Here is a 24,813-nt window from a genome sequence, read left to right as displayed (position 1 = left end):
TTTTTGTCAAATTTAATTTTTGCGAAGTATGTTCATATCACAAAAAAGTATTTATGAAAGAAAAAAGTCTGAAACCATCGATAGAATCAATAGTTTGCGAACACTAGCTTAAAGATTTAAGTGAATTCCCCTTTAGCGCGTACAAACATTTTTTACTGGTCAAAGCAAATGTGAATAGCACAAGCATTATATATTTGATTTAATAAAATAGACATGAATTCTTGTTCTTAAAAATTCTTGTTTTTCACTAATTTTGATAGGTTTTAGAAATTAGGAACAAATCACCCATTAGGAACAAATCACCCATAAAATCAATGTCTTTTTTATACGGTTTTTTTTTACACGGCTTCTTCTGGAACCAATCTACCGTGTAAAAACAGACTTAGGTGTACGTAAGTAAGGTACATACCATGGTGGAATCAAGAAGGTAAAGTCATACAATCATGTTTACAATTTTATCAAAAATTATTGATTTGTCATCTCATTGCCAAAATTTGTATTTATAAATCCATTGTACATACACAAATCAGAGATAGGAACCTGTTTTTATGTAGTAAAATGTGACAAGGTAAATTACAGAAAATGCATAGATGGGTATGCTTATTTGAAATGACTTTACCTTCCTAATTTTACCATGGTAAAGGAATACAAATAGAAGCATCAACCCTTGGAAGCATTGATATGTTAAAATGAATTATAAAAAATAAGTAGATATTTAGAAGTTTTATTATACGACACCAATCGGAGGCTGTTATGATATGAATTTTTCAAAAGATTTTACAAGTATGAATAATTTTTCATTTAAAATTTTCAATTCCAAGATTGGTTTGACAGTTCATTGTCCCAGAAGCTGAGTCGATGAGACTACATGTATTCTTCTATCATAGTATTTTCGTACTTTTTCGATTGCAGCGAGCCCTATTTTCATCAGACAAATATAATTATAATCACATTTTGGGTCCATACTTAGACTCTGTCATAATTTCTCCTCCACCGGCCATATTTAACATATCAGACTAGCACCCATTCATTTTATGTCCGTATTTTAATGTTATTTAACATTTGACATAAGAATTGAATATTATTTATTCTCTTTTGCCCTTTAAAATTATTCTAAACAGACATTAATCTCCTCTCCGGTCAATTACAAGTCTCCCACTCTGACTCCCCTCCCTCAATTGAAATCCTATCGTTACAAGTCAATTCAGACATCAAATCTGAATATCTTTCGGTCATTAATTATTCTCACATTTTGTCGTCGCAGTAATTTTCAAAGGTGTTACTTCAATTCGCTTGAATTCATTCATTCGACAACAACAAAAACAAACATTAAGTAATTCATTCATTGCTTCAGTTAGCATAACAATTATTGTTGTTATTGTTCTTATTGGGTAATATTAGAGGCATTATTTCAAAAAATTCCAGGTTAATAGAAAATTAAAAAAAACAAAATTTAATAATAATTAAAAAAAAAAACAAACAAAAAATCCCACAACAAATAATAAAAAGAAAAAAATATTCACCTGTTTTTAATGTTCTCTGGTACGAAAATATTCCACCATGAATGGCGTTTTTGCCTTGGAAAATAGGCCGAATGATTGGGATCGACTTCATCATAGCTCATATCGCCTGTGGACGAGCCGATGCCTGTGGTACTATCATTGGTCAAATCACTTTGTGAACCGATTCCCGTACTCTGTTCGAGTGTGGAAAAGCTGACTTCGAAATTCTTGCGACGACGTCTATCTAATTTTGTTTGTAGCGATGTACGTCGGCGACGATTACGCTCTCTGTCGATGGGCGTATCATATGGACTGCTGGTGATGCCAATACCCTTGACAGCTGTGCGAACATTGGTGCCATCATCAAAATATGTTACCTTACCGGGTTCATTTGGCGACGAGGCACGAATGTTCTCTTCCGAGCTGTAAACAATGTCAGGTGATATGGGTGTGTTTGAGCCATCACTTTTTTCATGTTTTACGGCCGATTCATAGGAATCTTTGGATGAATGCTAAAAATTAAAATAAAATAATAAAACGAAAGAAATTAAAAAAAAAAGCAAAATTAAAAGCAAAAATGAGAAATGTGCAATCGGCGCTGCCTACCTTATTACTATCACGTCGAAAGAAAGAAACCGCAATGGAGCTACGTCTCTTCTGACTTTTATCCGATTTACTGGAAAACAAACCCAATGCCAATGAACTCCGTCTGGGCGGCTTTTGTGGTGGCAATGATGGTTCGGTGATATTTATTCCACTTTCGGTTTCGTCGTCAGCATGTTCGTCGATATCGACCAATGATGGTATCGAGACACTGGCCCAATCTTTTTTCAGGCGATATTTTCCACTGTCGATGGCACTCATTTTGTACGGCGGCAATTCACAATACCAGGTTGATACACTTTGTTACGTTTTTTTCGGGTTAAATAAAATCCGTGATTAAATCCGGGTAGTTGAATATTTATTTTTTCGTTAAGTTTTGTAAAATCACAAATCACATAACAAAAAACAAAAAAATAAAACGTCCCAGGCGTTTAAGTTTGCATTAAAAAAACTTAAAAGGTTTTGCTAAAAAAAAGAAAAAACATATAAAGAAAAATTAAAATTTATAAAATAAAAAAAAATAACTTAAGAAAATTATTAACAATTGTGTTTTTTCTACCCTCAAAAAATATTTGTATTTGGAGCCAGAAAAACAACGACGATGCTTTTATAAAAATGTGTTTGCGTCGAGTTGTCAATCATTGAAATTGCCAATAAACAACTATATCTTTAATACAACGTTTACAGTTCACTATATCTAGCAACTCTAGCCAAAACCATTGCATATACATACGTCAAATGTTATGATATGCATTTTCCACCAATTTTTACAAATATGAATAATTTTTCATTCAAAATTTTCAATTCTAAAATTGGTTTGACAGTTCATTGTCCTAGCAGCTGTGTCGATGCGACTACATGCATCAAATAAATCTTCCATAAAGAAGGTTAACCCGGGGAAAAACAAGCTATAAGACCCGGGGAAAAACAAGCTATAAATCTACTCTTAAATGTGAATTCCATAGCCTATATGTCACGTAAATCGTATTCATAAAACCAGTGAATATTATTTGACGCATTCGCTATGGAATTAACATTTAACATCGTGCTGATCTCGCAAACGTAAAGATTTATAAATTAGAAGTAGTCTAAACGGTTTGTTATATTCATACGAATCCAAAAGTTAAAAACTTCAAAAACCGTGTTAAAGTTGCTATCAGACGATAGAGTTTTACATATGTTGTCACTTTTAATATTCATGCGTATTTCTGTGTGTATGTCAAATTTGCCATTTTACATATGACTCAATATTCTTGCATATGGTTTTTTATTTCCTTTGGTTATATTGAGATTATTTCGCATTTTCTATAATAGTATACACTTTTGATTATCTTATATTTTTCGCCGTGATCGAATAAGTACATATGTACTTTACTAATGTATATCTCAACTTAAATGTCGTCCATGTATCATACGATATGTGCATCTTCTCTGTATGGAAAATTTGACATAACATATGAAAAAGTCCTTGTCGTCTGATCGCAGCTTACGGCTCCATAAGACGAAATGGTTTTAGACATGTGCTGTCAATTTTTTTTATCCATGTGTAAATGTGTATGTCAAAATTACCATTTTACATACGTCTTCTACTATTTGTTATAACACACTTGCATATGTTTTTTTATATCCTTTGATTACATTGTTGTTATATTTTATAAATTTGAATGAATTTAAATTTTTAAATTTGAAAGAATTTAAATCTAATTTTATATATTTTCATGCAAACAATTGAAGAATTTTGATTAAATTATATCTTTTCCATTAAAATAGGGCTCGCTGTAACCGAATGAAATGGCGTCCATGTATCACATGATATGCGTAGCATCTACATATGGAAAATTTGACATTACATATGTAACAAACATTCCGTATGATAAAGCCATGGTAGAAGAATATAGGTAGACGCATCGACATAACTGCTGGGACAATGAACTGTCAAACCAATTTTAAAATTGTTGAAAAACGTGAATTATAATAACCTCCGAATGACGTCGTATAAGAAAACATATAAAAGTCTACTTATATTTAAAAAAAAAAACATTTAAATTTTTATGACATATCAATGCTCCCAAGCGTTGATGCATCTACCTGTATTCTTCTACCATGGATAAAGCCTTTACCAGAGTTGCCACACATTTCCCACATTACGATCTTTGTTCAATGCAACCCATCAAAACATTCATGACATTGGTACGTCTTTTATGGAACTATGTTTCTTTATTTTTGTATTTGGATGTCACACGTGTCGATTATTGATTGATTATCGTAAACCTGTGTTCTGGTTCAATAGAATATTTAAATGAAAATCATTCTTAAGATAAGAATACAAAAAACGCCTTTTTGACTGGCTTAAGTCATCGGCTGGCTTCTTCGGAAAAGAACAAAGGAGCGTAGGGTTAAAATCGAGCTAAGTCAACCTAAAACTCCTTTGCTCATCTACGAAGAAGCCAGCCGACGACTTAAGCCAGTCAAAAAAGTCTATTATGTTATGTTCGACATTCAAACACATGTGGCTTTCTTTGTTTATTTCTGCCTGGTCCCGTCTTCGTAGGCCGTTTCATAGTCGTTTTCAGTTTCCTTCTTCATGCAATTATTTAAATCTTTAAAATAGCCATTTCAATCACGGCACACCTTATTGCCATAGTCAATCAAAAATAATTACATACATCTTTGTTGAAAATTCCCCGCTTCTAAAACGCCTTGAGGTTTAATTAAATAATAAGTGGATGTAAATCAATGATTGAATCAACATCTAAATTTCAACGATGATCATTTACATTTGCACACAACCAATCACTAGGCATGCATGGCTTCATGGGGTTCCCTGTCATTCACCCCGAGATAATTTCACTGAGAGTCAAACGAAAACAAAATGTGATCAATGTAAACAATCAATTTTCAAATTCCAACTCTCTTCCCCTCATCCCGCTTTTCACAAATCGATCATTGGCTATTACATTGATTAACATCTTTACAAAAATTTGACACTTGTTGCATGACTAAAGAGTCAACACCCCCTGCAATAGTTTGGCAATAATCATGCCCTCTGTCACCCGCTGACATGACGTTTAACAAATTTACTCTTTCACTAATTGAAGGCGATTAGTAATACCATGTAAAACTAAATAACATTCAGTTGAAGCCGGTACAACAAAACAATAGATAATCAAAGTGAACAAAACAAAAAATCGAAAAAAAAACGAAAAATTGTTTTGAAAATGAAAGTGATAGATAGTTGATGGTGATTTGCCATCAATGACAACGAATTTACAATCGGTAGTTTGTGCTGGCTAGCCATGAATTTACATTGTTTATTCTATCAGAGTTTGACATTAATACGAGTAATTCTGTTAACAGCTGCTGCTGCCGCTGTCGCTACTGTGTATTTGAGTTTTCAAGTACCACTTTTATTTTTTGTGATATATATTTTTGCACGATAATGGGGGTCCGGCTGCCATAGCTAGTGCTCAGTAAGGGTAATTATTTACAATATCCATAGGTATGTACATATGTAGTTGCCTATTGTTTTATTCTAACTTAGATTTTTCCCACAGTCATTTAAGAAACAAAATAAACGCTACAAAATGTTTTTATATTTCATTGTTGCTAATATTTTGAAGTCTGGGGTAACAATTTCACACGTAATGTATTGTGTTATTCTAAAATTAGGTTGCTGCAAAGTGAATATGAAGAGTAGAATTACAGATTATAGCTAATTAAAAGGATCATGTTTTTGAGTGAACCAGTTTATTGAATGGCGTTTTCTTTTTAGTGAAATTCAAATTGGGGTTCCAAAAGTGACTTTTTTAAATCCAATATATAATTGAACCCTTAGGGGTCGATCTCTCCCATACAGCGTTGACTTTGTAATTTAAAAAATCGCCAGTCTCAATTATTACCATTGTAGAACTGAGATGGTAATGTCATGTTATCATATGTTTTAATTTTTTTTTTCAAGTTTATACATTTGACAACATCTCATTGTCAAAATGTATATTCATAAATCCATTGTATACACACAAAATCAGAGATGGGAACTGTTTTTATGCATTTAAATTTGACAAGGTAAGTTACAGAAAATGCAGAGCTGGGAATGCAAATATGAAATGAGGTTACCTTTTTTTAATTGTACCATGATTATTACTTTCAGATATTTAATGTCAGCAGTTCTTTATACTGTCCAATTTCATCAAAAAGCCATAATGTTGGGAAATGAATTGAATACAAAACTCTCAAGACTTGTCTAAGAACTTTTAATTTTATATTTTTTAGATGCCAATTATAAAGTTACCTTTATAAAGTTGCCATATTAGTGGAAGCATTATTAATTGAAAAAAAGAAACTAGTTCCTTCGTTCGATTAAGTGAATTTCTTAAACGAAACTCGAAAAATTAAATGTGTAAGTACATAAGAAGCTTGAAGTCATGGCTAGGCATATTTTGTGACATTTCATAAAGGTATTACAGAGCCGCACTAAAATCCTGCCGTCGTTTTCCATTATAATTTGACACTAATATTCCTAGCCAATATTTCAAACTTTTAATTTAATTGCACCTTAAAACAGATCAAAGCATGACACCACATTTGGTAGTCAGCGGGTTTGAATGGGGGGCCTTATACTTGGACCATGAATCAAAACTTAAATCGTGACTTCGGCATTAAAATATAATACTGTTGCCACTTGTAGCTGACAACAGTGTTGTATTTTCACGCCGAAGTCACGATTTGAGTTTTGATCTATTTCACGCTTTTTTGCTTTACTTATGGCAAATTATAAAGGAGGGTCAGAGCGGCTCCGGGATTCTGACGCCGGTACTCGATTTTGATTTAGCTTCAACCATGGTAGAAGAATACAGGTAGATGCATCGACCTTTGAGAACATTTGTATGCCAAAATTTTTTAAATCTTCTTTCAAATATAAATACATTTTTATACGTTTTCTTATACGACGTCATTCGGAGGTTATAATAATTCAAGTTTTTTAACAATTTTTACAAATTTAAAAAAATTTTTATTCAACATTTTCATTCCCAAAATTGGTTTGACAGTTCATTGTCCCAGCATTCGATTCGTCTACCTCTATTCTTCTACCATGGCTTCAACAAAGCAAGAGATTTAACTTAGTTTTAAGGTGAGGGTACATAAGCAGCATGGCGTCATTGGTAGATACATTAATGTCCAATTATAAGGGGAAACAACGGCAGAATTCAAGTGCGGCTCTGGATTCCCTTTATGATATGTCACCAAAAATGCCACGCAAAGACTTCAAGCTGTTTATGTACCCTCACCTTTACTCTTAAGAGCTCGTATACGCAATGGCATAACCAATAGGTACTCGATTTGCTGCAGCTGACCACCTAGTCGAGTTGTCAAAATACTTATTGTGATTAGAATGACAGTATGAAAGGTATACAAAAAGCAGCAAAACATAAACAAATTTTGAAATTTCGTCTGATCTCTTGAAACATTTTATTATTGCAGCATGGTGTACACAAGTCCTAACCTGATAAAATGTATGTCGGGTTTACTTTCCTGCAAGAGTTGTCCAGCAATCTATGTTTTAGAGAGTAAGGTGTTCTGTCAAAAGTAAACACAACTTGAAAAAACCTACAATTAGTTGGTAAGTCTAAACAACTGGAGGACAACCACAATTAATAGAATCAATGATATAAAAAGGAAATGAGCCAAAAAAAGAAAGAATTTTTCCAATTTTTAAATTTTTTCCTCTAAAACAGCAACAATACATTCAAATTTACGATTTCCAAAAAAAAAAAAATATTTTCAAATTATAAAAAAACTATAAAATAGTAGAACAGCTGATTGGCTGTCGCATCGACACAGCTGCTGGGAAAATGAACTATCAAACCAATTCTGAAATTGAAACTTTTGAATGAAAAATTATTAAAATTTGTAAAAATTGTTGAAAATAATACCATAATACCTCCGATTTTAAAAATGTTGACATATCAATGTTTTCAAACGTTGATGCATCTACCTCAATTTTTGTAATGCAAGAAAAAATTGGCAATATACTAACTGTTAAAAATTCCGCCTCTAATCCCACCCTTTAGCAGAACTTCTGTGTTTACAGACTACTTTCAGCAACAATTTTTTTGGGTAACCTGAATCAAAACCTAACAATTGCGTACAGTTTAAATATTTTGTTTTAGTATCATGACCTACCTCAAATTAGTTCAGATATTAACAAATTAGCAATTAATTAATTGAAATGTGAGCTGCTACAGTTTGGGTGCAGTTCGTTAAACCAACTTTAATTATCACGGATTTAATATTTGTCTTTATAATTAGAATGTAAATATTCCGCCGCATACAAATGTAGAGTATAAATATAATCTACCGATTTCCATTAGCTTTAATTGTCATATATTCTAATTAGCACTATAATTAATTGCTGTTTGCCCATACAGGTGGGTGGCTAATATTTCAAACCAATTCCATGTGTAATTAGTTGATGTTAATTTATGACATATAATTAGGTCATAATATTATAAAAAAAATTACTAGCGATGAAAGCGAAAGTTATCAATTTTGTTTGAAAAATAATCACATGAAAACGAAAACAATTGCTCAATTTATTACTTCACAATCCGCCGGGAGTAATATATTAACATGGTAGAATCGCAAATGTCATGCCACCGGCACAAAACAAATTGTTTATAAATTTGCCAGTGATATTTACTATTTAAAGAAAGAAGAGAAAAAAAATAAACAAAAAACACAAATAATTTGAATTGTAAATTCGTTTGTCGTTGTGTATTGTTGGTATTTTTTTTGGACCTACTCCGCTCTCTGTGTAGCCGTGACATTGACATAGAAAACCAAATATGACAACGAAAATGTAAGCCGTATTCCCATTCCCTGCGGGAAAAGATACCAAAATGAACTTCCAAATGTTTATATTAAATGCCGTAAAACAAATACAATGATAAATTGTTAAAAATATGGTTGGGGAGATAATGAAACTGACAAAAAGTAAATGTTTGAACTAGACGTGATTTTTTAAATTCTGGTTGACATTGGCAAGTAACGAAATTGTTGATCATAGCACAAAAAGGGCTTAATCTTGGGGTTAAAATGAAAACTACAAAAAAATTAAAATCATTTTTGGGCATTGCAGTTTCGCTAATAATCTGGCCTAATTACATTAAGTGATTCTCCGAGAAGATCGATTGAAGTAGATGGGATGAAATGGGTAATTTTACATCATTAGAAACCGAAATATAACAAAGACTAAATGAAGAAAGGAATTTGAACGGCAAGAATCTCTAAACTCTCAGTGAAACAACTGTCAAAATTTCTCTCTTAAACCACTCTTTTTTGCAGAAATTTTGTGTTAACAGCCGACTTGCAGTAATAATTTGTACCAATTACTATCAGTGAAGAATATAATCCAAAACATAAAACTAAAATATTAGCCTCACCGTACGTTTACATATAAATGGGTTAACCCACAGGATTTGGATCAAAATTGTCATATCATCTACTTATACTTCAAATAAATCCTCTTGAAGTAGGTTAACCCCAAAAAAGAAAACTAAAGGTAAACATATCATCATTAGGATTAAGATGGAAATACATAAAGCGCGGAAATAGCGAAAATACCGACTTTTTCTGAAATGAACAAAGAAGCTTAGAGCCAAAATCGAACTAAGTCAACCTAAAAGTCCTTTGTTCCTCTACGATGCCTTAGGTCAGCTATACAAGCGCTTTATGTATTCCCACCTTTAGTATCGCTTAGCTGCAGCTAGGACAAGTACGAAATTAGAAAAATGATCATGTTTTCAGTCGAATTGACATTAAATTCATTGCAAGAACTTGTTAGACTTAGGGTGTAAGTACATAAGGAGCATATTTTGTGACATTTCATTATTAAGCTGAAGTTATGGTAGAAATAAGAAGGTAAAGTCATGCAATCATATGTTTACGATTTTTTCAAAATTCAACATCTCATTGTCAAAATGTTTATAAATCCACTGTACATACACAAATCAGAGATGGGAACCTGCTTCCTATGCAGCGAAATTTGACAAGGTAAATTACAGAAAATTCAAAGATGGCAATGCTCAAGTATTTTATCCGTATTTTTTTAATTTAATGGAGCAGATTTAATTTTAACAAAAATTATTATTGATCAGCTGATAATACTGGATAATTCTTACTGCGGAAATTTTTCCAATAAGAACTTACCAACTCTCAATAACTGGTCAAAATTTTCCTCTTTATTCGCTCTTTGGGTAAACGAACTACAACAATTTTAGCGTCGGCTACTAAACAGATGATTTTAACTCAGCTGCTGATATTTTATAACTCTTAAGCTGCTATCATGCGATAAGGGTTTTACATATGAAGTGTAAAATTTTCCATATGTATAAGTTGGACACATCGTGTGATACATGGATGACACTTCAGTTTTGAAATACATGAATAAAGTACATATGTCATTTTTCGATTACAGCGAGCCCTATTTCCATCGGAAAAATATAATTCCATAAAAAAATTGTTGTGTGAAAATATATGAAATAAAATTTGCGGTAAAAAGTCATCTATAAGGTATTATAGTTTTTTAGAAAATATAATAAAATCAAACTGTTACCCAAGGAAATAAAAAACATATGCGAGTGTGTGATAGAAGAATTATGAGTAATATGTAAAATGGAAACATTGACATACACATGAAAATACACGTGGATAATAAAAGTGATAGCACATATGTAAAACCCTTATCGTGTAGCATTACTGAGAAAGGTACAATGAAGAAAAGGTATAGCAATCAACTGAGTATAATTTTTTCTTTAAGTAGTCTTGTAATGTCATAACATGTTTGGAGTTTTTGTATGAAATGTTTTAAAAACTAAACAAAAAATTAAATTTCTGTTAAAATTTAAATTCATATTACAGCCTTTGGTAAGAACAATCGTTTCTTTTTTGGATGAAAAAGAATTTGGATTGCATTAGAAATTCGATGTTGTGAAAAATTCACGGCGTTCCATTCGTTTTTTGCGATTTTCTTTTATATAAAAATATTGGGAAGAAAGTTTCAAATGAAAAAGTCAACTTGTTGCATTTGTTATTGGTAAATTTGAAGTTACAAGACTCTAGCTTCAGGGCTGTGTTTTTCAAAATTAATTATTCTCTCTTACCTTGTAATTATTATACCATGGGTTTCTCAATAACCCGAGTAGTAAAAAAAAATTTCAGGACTTTTGGGTTGTCGAACGACATTATGTAGTAATTTGTACAAACAATTGATTTATTGTAGGAACCATGGTTGAAGAATATAGGTAGATGCATCAACGCTTGGGAACATTGATATGTCAAAAATTTTAAAATGTTTTATGAAAAATAAGTGGATTTTGAAATGTATTTTTATACGACGCAAGTTAGAGGTTGTTATAATATGAATTTTTCAACAATTTTTACAAATTTTAATAATTTTTCATTCAACAGTTTCAATTCCAAAATCGGTTTGACAGTTCATTGTCCCAGCAGCTGTGACGATGAGACTACCTGTATTCTTCTAACATGGTTGGAACCTAATGGCAAGAATAAAACGAGTTAATGACAACCCTGTGTTTACAAAAGACAGAGCATTATTAACTGTCAAAAATATGCCTATTTTACAAAATCGTCAATGATATGTTTTTGTTTTATCCTGTTTTTTTTTGCCATTCATTTGTTTTTCTTTTTTATTTCAAAAATTATTAGCTCCTATTCTCTCAGAATGATACTACACACTGATGAAAATAATAGAAGCAATATATAAGTGGTAGTAAAATGTAACTCTCATTCAGGATATTTTGTCTTATGCAAAAATTAGCTAACGTTTTACTAAAATTCTTGATTTGTAAACGTAGGCTAACTGTTTGCCGCAAAAAATTTAAGTTTGATCGAGGGTCGTAAATAAAAGTTCATTTTGGGAGCAGAAAGAGCTAAATGTCACTTTTCTTTGTTCCAAACTTTGGATATTCGAACTACGAACTACGATATTTTTCCAAAATGTTTCTTGTTTCTTGCAGTTCCTATTCCCCAAATAAAATCTAGATCGGTCACTTTTGGAATAAATAATGATGGAATTTTTTTCAAACACTTTAAAATAAACAATATATAATAATAGCCAAATATTCTCTATTATTATTGATATTGAATATTAGAAACCATTAGGTGACATATTAAAATATGTTTTTGGTTTAAATATTAAATAAATTTTATTACAAACCTGTTTCGATTTTTTGTTTATGTTATTGTCAACACAGTCAAACAACATAGATACGATTTAAAGTGGATGGGAACATGTTTGATATGCTAAGAGAGATCATAGCACACGAACGGTTGGTCAATTGATCGATCACATGGCACGACGACAAATGAAATGAAAAAAAGGTGGTTGGTTAATGGATTTCTGTGCAACTTGAAATTTTGCACTCATGAATGAATCCGATGAATGAAACAATCGTTGGATGGAAAAAAGCACGTGTTTTTGATTTTCAATTGTTGTTTAGAATAATGACACTGTTATTAATGTGGTTGTGTTGGAGTTGACGTTTTATTTTTAAATAGTACTAATACTGCATAAATTACTGATTTATTAAGTCATTAGTGGTGGTGGTGGATCGTTTCGAAATGTCTATGTCTGATGACGGCCAAGTTACAAATTAAAAATAAAACTGAGCAAGAACATATGACTTGTCACTGAACCGGTTTCTTTTCTGACTCTTGTTAGGTTTCCATTGAAGTGAAAATCTCTTAAATGTAAACAAATCAAATGTGAAATCACCATTTAGAGTGAAAGGCCAATCTGGAGGCCATGCATCGTAAGGAGATTAGGCCATGACGACTGTGACATAGACTAACCAGTTAACAACGTTTACTATTACAATGGACCGCACCTCAACTGCATTGGCCTTCTCTGAAAAAAACAGAATGGAATTCTTGCATGGAATTCAATATGTAAATGTGTGTTAGTGTGTTTACACTGGCTTGCTTTGGGAAAAAGTTTAAAATAATTAAAATCTATTCTATTATCATGTGTCCCTTCTCTTATGACAGCACCACTTATTATATCAAATTTCAAAACTAAAAATAACTTGACTTCCATGTCACCCATATTAAACTTATGTATGCGCCACGCTTCACTTAAGTTTAGGTTTTCTTTACGACTTTTAAGTGTTTCTATTATGTGGCTGTGGAAATTTTCCATACAAAATTCAAAACAAAATCCTTATCATTGTTAATTTTGTGCCAGACATGCCACAGCCACAATGAACAATGCAACTTGAAATTATTTTTTTCTTTAACACAGAAAATTGTAACAGTGTGCCGAACACACTGGGAGGCAAGCTCCCAGCAGGCACAGTGGACATATGCAATAAGTTGCATCCAATTTCAGAAGTTTGGGTATATTCACCAACGCTTGGGAACATATCAATTGATATTTTTAAAATGTTACCTAAAAAATGAGTAGATTTTAAAAGTTTCTTATACGACATCAATCGGAGGTTGTTATGATAAGTATTTTTCGATAATTTTTAGAAATTTGAGTAATTTTATTAAAAATTTTAAATTTCAAAATTGCTTTGACAGTTCATTGTCCCAGCTGTATCGACGCGACTACCTGCATTCTTCTACCATGATATACCTAATGATATCGTAACAGCAAAGGTTAATTTAAATTGTGTCCATATTTTGATTCTGTAATGCCCTATTTTTAGGGATGACAAAGTCGGAAATGCATATGTACCAAATAGTATGTGTAAACCATGGTAGAAAAATACAGGTAGATGCATCAACGCTTGGGAGCATTGATATGTCAAAATTATTTTAGTTTCTTTTCAAAGTAATTAGATTTTTATATGTTTTCTAATACAACGTCGTGTGGAGGTTATTTTAATGCGTGTTTTTCAACGATTTTTACAAATTTAAATAACTTTTCATTCAACATTTTCAATTCCAAAATTGGTTTGACAGTTCATTGTCCCAGCAGCTGCGTCGATGCGTCTACCTATATTCTTCTACCATGGTGTAAACTCAACTTAATATGACGTTTACACAAGTTAAATATGACGTTTACACAAATAAATATTGTATACAAGTCATGGTAGAAGAATGCGGGTAGATGCATCAATGCTTGGGAACATTGATATGTCAAAACATTTTAAATGTTCTTTCAAATATAAGTAGATTTTTATATGTTTTCTTATACGACGTCATTCGGAGGTTATGATAATTCACATTTTCAAAAATTTATACAAATTTAATTAATTTTTTATTCAACATTTTCAATTCCAAAATAGGTTTGACAGTTCATTGTCCCAGCAGCTGTGTCGATGCGATTGTCTGTATTGGTCTACCATGATACAAGTTGAATTTTACTACCATATACATGCTAAGTCGATTGCCGTCCTTAAGGTGAGAATACATAAAACGCTTTTCTGACTGGCTTTTTGTTCCTCTACGATGAAACCAGCCGATGACTTAAGCGAGTCACAAAAGGGTCTTATGAATTCTAACCTTTACTCTCTAGCATTTTTGAAGGCTTGGACTTGTCAGCATTTCTGAAGTTAATTTTTTTTTTGCAGGAAACAAAATAGATACTTAATTATTAAGTGAAACCGGTCATAATTAGAATTCGAATCTTATGAAAAAGCTTTTGTTCCAATTCCTTTGCTGTCAAATTTGTTGACAATTTCTCTATTTCAGTGGTGTTTTTTTTTAGCAACAATTCATTTCAGACAAGTTGACATCACTTCGCAGTCTAGCATCATGTTCACATTGGTCTTCATGCAACCTCTTATCACGTGCGGACATAAAACATACCGCCACCATTTATTTGTATATACATATGTGTGTGTGTTGTTTATTATTATACAACAATTGCTGTAGTTTTCCATCACGATCCATCAGCAATGTCGTGAAAATAAAACAGAAATGCACTTTTTTCTGCACGGTTGTAAAGTGATAAGGCAAAAGCGATGTTAAATTCAGAACGCAAAGAAGTAGTCATCTGGCAAAAGTAGATTGAAATGTTTAATGACCTATGCGCCCATATGAATGGACAGATGCGAGCTGGCATTGTTATTTTAACACACCCCAGTGAGAATATATTTCATTTCGAGTTGAGAGATGTATGTATGTTCCGAAACGTTGTCGTAAATGTCCGCCAACTTTTTATTATGACCCTGAGATTGACAAAATACCAACAGCAATGGCAATTATAGTGTAATGTAAAAAAATATATATATAAAATAAAACAAAAGACAATTTTTTAGCTGAGCTGTGGTAGAATGGAAAAAATGCATGCATTTTTTACGTTTGAATAATATAAAAACTTTATCTTTGCAGATTTTGTTTTTTTTTTTGCAAAACATAAAAAGCGCAAATCGTGCATAAATAAATGGACAAAGAGTACCCCTGTGATTTGCGGTTTACGAAATCGCCAGCAAACTGGGTGGCGATTAATCATGTTTTTGGTCAACGTCGCAAACAAAAAGCACAAAAACACTTGCTGCAGCATTGAGATGGCACATTGAAGCTGTTGTTTGCGTTGTGAAATTAACGTGTTAATTCTCATGTAAAAAAAGTCGTAAAAGGCATTGTTAACAAATTTATTCAGTTCTGTGTAAACGTAAGGAAATTTTATTAGGTAATGTAGCTGTTAGTTTCTTTTTCCTGAATTAATTTTAGCTTTTGATAAATAGTCCTGAGGTTAAAGAAATAAACTATCATAGAAGTTGGCTTCGGTCTATTTAAACAAATTCAACGCACATTCTATTGTTTGGGCAAAAATCAGAACACACATTCTAATTTTTATGGTAAAATTTGTAATAGTAAGAAATCCCAAATGCAATTATGTGCATAAGTGTAAACACGACCTCAAAAGACAAACGAATGAAAGAAATGGAACTAGTTCCATATACGCATCGTTCAAAAAAGGGGTTAAGTTCTATTTAAGGAACACTATTATTGAGGCATTTCTTAAGGCATTGCCAGATGGAAAGGGTTTTATATTTGTGCTGTCAACTTTATTATCCATGGGTATCATGGTTGAAAAATATAGGTAGATGCATCAACGCTTGGGAACATTGACATGCCAAAAATTTTGAAATGTTTTGACAAAAATAAGTAGATTTTTCTATGTTTTCTTATACGAAGCAAATCGGAGGTTTTAATGATATCTATTTTTAAACAATTTTTACAAATTTCAATAATTTTTCATTCAATATTTTCAATTCCAAAATTGTTTTAACAGTTCATTGTCCCAGCAGCTGTGTCGATGCGACTACCTGTATTCTACCGTGATGGGTATGTCAAAATTGACTTTTTTCATATGACTCATAAATTTTGCTATCATACACTTACACATGTTTTTTTATTTCTTTTGATTATATTTTTCTTTATGAATGAAGTTTTGCAAAAACATTTTTTATATATTTCCATGCAACAAGCAACCAATACTTTCGTTTAAATCAGGACAAGGCAGAGAGTCTCAAAAAATTTTTGTGATTGTATGTGTTTTGAAATAACAAAATATTGCAAGTGTGTTTTTGCCTTCCTTTACAGAGTGAGAAATAATTGGTTCCCTTTAAATTTTCAATTTAAATTTTTTTGTTTTAAAAACAACTTCGTTGTTAAAAATTAATATTTTGGCAGACAATTCGAAGATATATTTGCAGAATTATTTCAATCATGATTCATTTTAAAATAAAAAAATATAAAAGTTGACATTTTCAGAAATTTTATATAATTTTGATGTTATTTGTGTTTAATAATTTCGGACATAACATGCTAACCATCTAAGTAAAACCGATTTCCACAGGCTGACATACGCAAATAGTCGTAGAATTTTATGCTGATCAGAAACTCATATCCTGCGTTGGGTTCTAAAAGATTATTTCTATGAATTACAAACAGAATGATAAACATCGCATCTAGCTATTTTTCCTAAAATTGACTAAGACTGTACATGACATTTTATAGAAATCGAGGGATATGAAAATATCTACTACTTTAGAAGGACAATTAATTTGTCGGTCAATATGAAATGAATTTCCTCTTTATACAAATTATGTCAAAAATAAATCAATAAGTATATAAATCTTAATAGTTGTAATTTTTATAATTTCGGAAATATTTGTTTCAAATATGTAGCAAGATATATTTATGTGATCCAATATTTCTTACGGTGTATTCATAAAAATATCCGAGGGAACCTTCCTCATCGACTGCTCGAATAAAACTAAATATTCTCCCAAAGCCATTTTGACAGAAAATTCAAAACAATTTATTTTTTACAATTGTGTTGGTGAACACACAGATATCCCAAGGGATACTCTTTGCCTAGCCTTGGTTTAAATGATATTTTTCGATATACATAGGGCTCGCTGTGATCGGAAAATCATGGTTTTTATCATTAGGTCGTCTAAAGAGCGCATTGCCTTCAAAGCAACTTTTTTACTCCTTCGAACTGTCAAATTTTCTTTTGTGCCGAAATTGTAAACATCTAAGAGAAATATCAAAGCACACGAGCATAGAAATAAAGTTAAACAGAAAGCAATATAACACTTTTGACAATTTGTGCCTAAATTTGTACATGCATCTACGTTCTTTGGAATAATTACCCTAAAATTTGTGACATTTGTTGCCCATTGTTACTGGAAGTCAAGCCATTCTGTTAACACAAAAATTCTTTCACTGAGAGTTTACAAATTCTAGCTGGAAATTCTTCTTGTAATCAATTGCAACTCTTTTTCTTCTCCTCCCGCTGATTTATATTTAGGTAAGCAAACTTAAAATATATATTTTTTTTTGAAATCGCAAGCTTAATTGTTTTGTTATTAGGCCCATTTTTAGCTATGCGTGCTTAATTTCTTTTTATGGCGGACAAACTGCTTGATAAGAGCTTTTCATTTTTGAGGCGAATTTCAAATATAAAAAATTGTTTTTGACGGAATGGGTGAAATCGGCTGGTATAGGCCTTGGAAATATTGTCCATGTATACATGAAAAAATTAAGAAGCATATCCACCTCTCATTTTCTGTAATTTACCTTGTCATATTTTACTGCGTAGAAAAGAAATTCCCATCTCTAGTTTGTGTATATCAATGGATTTTTTATGTGTAGAAGTTGCACATATCGTATGATACATCCATAGTAAAGGCCTGCACAAGACGAATTGTATGAATTATGCTTTTTTCGACACACTGACATGCGCTATGTATTTGATAGGCAATGACAGCCAACAACATCCCCCATTTTGATTCATGTGTGCCATTGTCTACAGTTCGATCGTGGCATGGCTGACTCGAATATTTGCATGGTGTTCTCCAAAAATGCAGGGAGTCAACGATGACATCGAACCGTGTCATCGTCAAATTGTGTGTCATTTGTGTACGTGTGCTTAAATTGAGAGAGTGTGTGTGTGTTACTTTCGACGGTGAGGGTGTGTTTTTGTGTGCGCTGTAATTTTGAAGTAACAAACACCGCGTAAATATAAATCGGATTTCAATAACAAAATGTGCATAGACATCAACAAATGAATAGAAAAAATGAAATATATACTGAACAATCCCAATTTATTGGTGATTTATCATAAAGTTTTGGTCATAAAAAGAGGTAAATATTGTTTGCCTATTTTCTATCTACATATAGTGTAGATTTGATTTGACTCTCATTCAATAACTGAATATGCACAGAATTGAACAATGGAAGTATGTATGTAGTGTTGTTACGTGAATTACAGTAGCACTCATTCTCATTTACACCTCAATACCGGAGGCAAACATTTGTGAAATTATAATCAAAATAAGAAAATTTTATTGACGAAATGTGAAAATTTTGTGTGGACCAATTAGAAGTACCTTTAATATTTTAGTAATCGCCAAGAAATTCTTTATTACAAAATATTTTTTTCACATATCGGGAAAGCAGGTAGCGTTTGCGCTTTGCCTCGAGACATCGAGCATTTGGTTGGATGTTACGTACTGTTATGCGTTTGATCAAACAGGGCACAACATGACGAGCATTTTTTCTCCATGGCATAAATAGAGAAATATGTCACACTTGCAGCCCTTTAATCCATAGTAGAATTAAGAAGGTAAAGTCATGCCATCAAATGTTTAAATTTTTTTTCATTTCATTTTTTTTACTTTCAACATCTCACTGTCAAAATATATATTTATAAATATTAAAGTAAAAAAAAATGAAATGATTCTAATTCTACTATGCATGTATCATACGATATGTGCAACTTCTACACATGAACAATTTGACATTTCATATGTAAAAAATCTTTCTACTTTGTTCCAAACGACGTTCTAAATATTAATATGTAAATTTTACTTAACCATCAGCCGACAATTGCATTGTTATCAGCTGACTCTTCTGATTCTGTAGTTAAAATTATAACTTGGCACTACTTCTTATTGCATTTACTAGCAGCTACACATATTTGCAAATAACTACTTCGATTGTTTACATTACACACATGACAGTATATGTCAGGTGTCATAAATCGTATTTCAATCTGACATAAATGCCAAATGGAGGGTGGTCGATGTGTAAACTTAAAGCCATGCCAAAGTTGGAAATGGATGTCATTGGCATGCATTATTTTTATTTAACGCCCACTATATTAAGTTTATGTAGGTCTTGATTGCATTTCATTGTAAAACTATTGAAAATGGTAAGTACCGAGAATGGTAAATGGATGGATTTTCCACTCACAGTTTTTTCTATTGTCTATAGTAACAGATACAAATAGTTACTATGGATATTCTGAGTGGAATATATATTGAACAAAAAAAAAAAAAAAACAAACTAATTGACGTAAAATTGAGTCAATATTATAAATATACCTAAATTCGCTTTCCACACTCTTGTCATGTGACAAGCAACAACAAAACGTTTCGAGTTTGATATAAAACAAATGTTGCCAATACAAATCTCGCAAAAATCAGCTGATTGAAAAACCGTATCTTTAAAGTTGCCTCTAAGTAAGCAAAAGTGACCACTTTGAGTGCAGCACAGGAAGCGCTGTGTCAATGCCATTATTTTTTTTTCAACAAACTTTCGCTAAACCAATACCAGCCATTTGTGTGGAAGCTAATTTCATTTGCTTGTTACATGTCAAAATAACATGTACTAGTATCGTACGTATCATACGGTAATGTCTATAATTTACATGTTTTATTTTGGCTCCTGAGCAAATTTTAATAATTTGCCCGCCATAATTGCGCCCAACCAGCAGACCCCACAACCACCTGATTTGTAACGACATCAAAAGGCATGTCTCTCTGCTTGCTCTTGCATTCGTTGTCGTTGTCGGCTTATGCTGTCGTTCGTTCAAAGCAGAGCAAGCCACAGCGCAGTTTCACTATGCACTTCGCTGTCGCTTCGAAAGAGCCAATGCACAAAGAGAACAAAACAAAAAACGATACATCCACTCGTTTGTAATTAACAACAAAATTTATATTGTATGTAACCTTACAAATATGCAAAGCAAAACAAAACCGACAAAAACCACCAAAAACATTGACAATAACAACAAAAAATGCAAATTTATCCGCCGCTGCCAAAGACACAAAAAGACGGCAATTTAAATAATTTCAACGAAATTAACAATTCAAGTAAAAGCAAACGTGTGGGCAGTGTGCCAAATATTTGATGGTGATGTTGAGATGTTGATGTAAAAAGAAAGAAAATGAAAAGTCTGGATACACTGAGAAGAATATTCCAAAGTTGTAACATGTCTTATTACACGACATGTTTTATTACACGATGATTCCTGATTTCCGAAACCCTGAAGATACCCTGGTTGTCTGTATATATTATGGAATCATGGCCCCGATAATCTGGGGTTTTCCGATCATAGCTTGCGTAATTCATGTATTTTCGTCCAATTTTCCATAAAAATTAGATTCAAAATGTAAGAAAAAAATATTCATGTTAATGTGACTTCCGATTAGTGTCGTATAAACGAGTAAATTCTTGTACGTAATTTTGATAGCGAAAAATGTAGTAAACTGCCAGTGGGAACATGGTATTAAGACTGTTTATTTACGGATTAAGACATGGTAGAAGAATATAGGTAGACGCATCGACACAGCTGCTTGGACAATGAACTGTCAAATCAATTTTGGAATTGAAAAGGCTGAATGAAAAATTATTTAAATTTGTAACAATTGTTGAAAACGCTAATTATAATAACCTCCGAATGATGCCGTATAAAAAAACGTATAAAAATCTACTTATATTTGAAAGAACATTAAATTTTTTTGACACACCAATGTTCCCAAGCGTTGATGCATCTACCTGTATTATTCTACCATGGATTAAGATGAACATTAAAACAATTTATTGCTCTGTTCTAGAACCTGCAAGAATCTACTATGTTTGCATTTTTTCCATATCATAGAGGGAAAATCGGTTATCATAGTAAAACATTTTACATTCTTGCAGCTCTGGAGCAGACCATACGTTATTTCAATATCAATTTTAGGTCCAATTTTGACTCTAAATTTATATCTAAAAGAGTGACTGACGGTTTCATTAGTGCCCAGGCGAAACGGCTGAAGCAAGAATCTTGAAATTTTGCATGTGGGTCAATGTAGGTGAGCAGGGGTGAGATAAGGCTGGACTAGAAGTGTACTAAATTTCGAACCTCTTGAAATTTGGTAAAAAATATAAAAAATAATAGTGTTGATATCATTAGGAAAGGCGTACTAAGTTTGACAGCTGTACTAAATGGTACTAAATTCGGTATAATTTAATTTTTGTTGAACAGATTTATCTGGACATTTAAAATGTTGGTATTGTGGTCTCTGCTGGTGGGTAGAGTTTAGGTAAAGAATTGAGTTTGGAAATGAGTTCGGCAAGCGTACAAAAGTTACTAAATTTTATAAAATTGTGTATTGCGTGAAAAGATTCTACTTGAAATCAGAAATATGGCATTAGAAAAGTACTAAACTTGGAATTTGGGTGAAGGATTGAGTTGGAAGCCTAAAATTTCCCATTCATTCATCTTTTGGTTGATACAAGGTGGGGTATTCGGAAATACATACTAAAAAGGTACGAAAATTCTAAATAGTACCAACATTGGTATTTGGGAAAGAAATAGAGCTGGAAATCTGAAAGTTGGAGTGAGAGTCTTCGATGTTGTGTAGAATAGACAAACCAAAGAATTTTTCGAAATTCTAACAATACGTGTACCAAAAATACTAAAATGTCCTAAATTTGGTACCATTTGGAATTATTTGAATGAATAGTGGTAAAATCTTGAAATTTGATACGAAAATCAATTATTGAAAATGCGATTTATGTTCTGAGGTTGTTTTGGAAATGTGTACTAAGTGTACGAACTGTACTAAATGGTACAAATCCGTTTTGGATGAAGGAAAGAAGCTGGTAATTTGAAATGTTGGTATTGGAGTCACTGCTAGTGGGTAGGGTTTAGATAAAGAGTTGGCATTGGAAATTCGTTCAGTAAACGTACGGAAGGTACTGATGTTGCTTGAAATTTGGCATTAATGTATAGGACTGAGATTTGAAGGTGATTTTGGAAAATGGTACTAAATTTGGTATTTTGGGAAAACATTGAGTTGGAAGAATTACTGTACTTTTTGAACGGTGTAGTTGATACCTGGGGATGGATTCTTGTTTTATGAAAATATGAAAAATGGCAATTTTAACATACACATGGATAATAAAAATGACAGCAATTACATATGTGACAGCACTTACCCATTCCGTTTGACAATGACTTTATAAAACAAAAATATTAAATTTCAAGAAAGAGTATATTCTTGCAGATTTTAAAACAAAGCATTAATTTTTATTACAGTTCCTTGATATAAAAATTAAACTTTGAAACATTTAAATGGAATCAAATTGAAAATCAAACAAATACAATAGCAAAGGTAAACTACAGTAACGAACCCTGCCTTAGTTATGTCAAAACACTGCTTACGCAAGCATTTAGACTGAACATAAAAACAGAAGAAATATTTCTGTTACGCTTTGTAGAGCATTATGTTGTTAAGCGTTAATTGCAAAATTCAAACCCGGACACAATTGTCAATTTGATTTTGCCTGGTTTTCATGTGACACATGTTGTCGACAACAATGTAAAATAAACCGGTTAACGGTTTAGTTTTTGTTGTTCACATATTTTTGACATGATAAGCAGAATTATACTCATTGGTGAGAGGGTGAGAAACGTAACAAGTTTGGGACTTAAGAATTTTTCGTAAATGAAACGATCGATTACAAAAACAAAACAATGTTCTGCTATATTGAAAACAGTAATCCAATATCTATATCAAAACATAAAGTGACAATCAAACCCTACTTCAGGCCCATTTGGTAATGTAATGCTTTAGCCATGTTTGGTGTAATAAAATACGTAATTAAAAACGAATTAAAAATTGGTATTTCTTTGTTTTGTTTTCCTTGAAACTTAGGTAACACAAATTCACTAGAGACACCCTCACCATCAACCAATCGAAGTCATTGAACTGTTGCCTTTTTAGGATTTTGAATATGATTTCAAAATATTACCCATTTTGCCATGGCTTACAATAAATCATACATGCCCACATTACGCTTGATTTCGTCCGGTGTATTATGCAAAGGTCATTCATCGGTTTTTTTTTGGCGTAGTTTCTTCACCGCCACGAATAAATGGGCGTGAGTGTGAGTTGTTGCTGCCGCTGCTGCCATTGATAGACAAATGTCTGTGTTCAATTTATGTTAAATTATTGTGAAATATTATAATTATAGAAGACATTTTGCATTTACATCTTAACTTTTTGTAGCGATACATCAACTCAACTTCGGCAAAAAAATCTGACTACACAAAATACAAATAGTATATTTTGGGTATGATGCGATTTTGCATTGAAAAATATCTATACATTATCTACCCACATAGGCATATGCCCGACGACCAAATATATCTGTTTGAATGTTATTTTAAAATTTATTGTAAAACCCCCACAAAGACATGCATCAACCCTGAACATTTTCAATTGAATCATCTTCAGAAAGATGACGGATAAATAAAATTATAAATTGCACTTGTAAAGCCCCCGTATTTTTGATGGAACTGACAACCATTCAAAAAATGTCCTTGTAATACATTAACTCCGAATTAATAAATATTTATATATAATATTCTATCGGACGGGACTTTTTCTAGCAGACAAATTTATTGTTTGACATTGGAAAGCATGTAAATTATGCCAAACTTGGAAATGACTATAATTTCCATGGGGGATTCTCCGGATTGTTACTTTTGCCAAGTGTAACGTGACATGTAATTGACCGTCACCGCTTCATAGAAGTTTTATATCAACGCATAAACATGTCATGATGTTCTTGTCAATCGTAGCCAATATCGCCCAAAAATTGTTAAAGTTTAAAATAACTGCGTTTTTTTTTTCTCTCTTTGTTATGAAACTTATTACAAAATATTATTGGATGTTGTGTTTTCATCCAAAAGTCCAGTAAAAGAGAGTTAGGGTGCAAGTACATAAAAAGTTTGAAATCATGACTGGGCATATTAATGTCAAATTGTAATGGAAAACGGCGGCAGGGTTTTAGTGCGGCTCTGTAATCCCTTTATGAAATGTCAAAAATATGCCTAGCCATGACTTCAAGCTTCTTATGTACTTGTACCGTAACATTTGTGTTTATT

General features: G+C 32.2%; 1 protein-coding gene across 12 annotated transcripts in view; it reads right to left on the bottom strand.

Annotated features, from left to right (window-relative positions):
- LOC101889366 (TLD domain-containing protein 2) overlaps nucleotides 1–24,813 on the bottom strand; it is a 254,778-nt gene that overhangs the window by 105,100 nt on the left and 124,865 nt on the right. For 11 of the 12 annotated variants that reach the window (XM_059122681.1, XM_059122685.1, XM_059122687.1 and 8 more), the window contains exons 1-2: nucleotides 2,109–2,570; nucleotides 1,524–2,014 (exon numbers count right to left, since the gene is read on the bottom strand). The exons of the other annotated variant lie outside the window; for it this stretch is intronic. In XM_059122681.1, the coding sequence (XP_058978664.1) occupies nucleotides 1,524–2,014; nucleotides 2,109–2,366 (749 nt within the window). In that variant the 5' untranslated portion in view covers nucleotides 2,367–2,570. Of the gene's footprint in view, nucleotides 1–1,523; nucleotides 2,015–2,108; nucleotides 2,571–24,813 lie in introns of those variants that run through there. 12 annotated transcript variants of the gene reach the window in all.

The sequence above is a fragment of the Musca domestica genome, unplaced genomic scaffold (genome assembly GCF_030504385.1).
Source record: "Musca domestica strain aabys unplaced genomic scaffold, Musca_domestica.polishedcontigs.V.1.1 21, whole genome shotgun sequence".
NCBI classification, from domain to species: domain Eukaryota; kingdom Metazoa; phylum Arthropoda; class Insecta; order Diptera; family Muscidae; genus Musca; species Musca domestica.
This window is presented reverse-complemented; position numbering and strand designations above follow the sequence as displayed.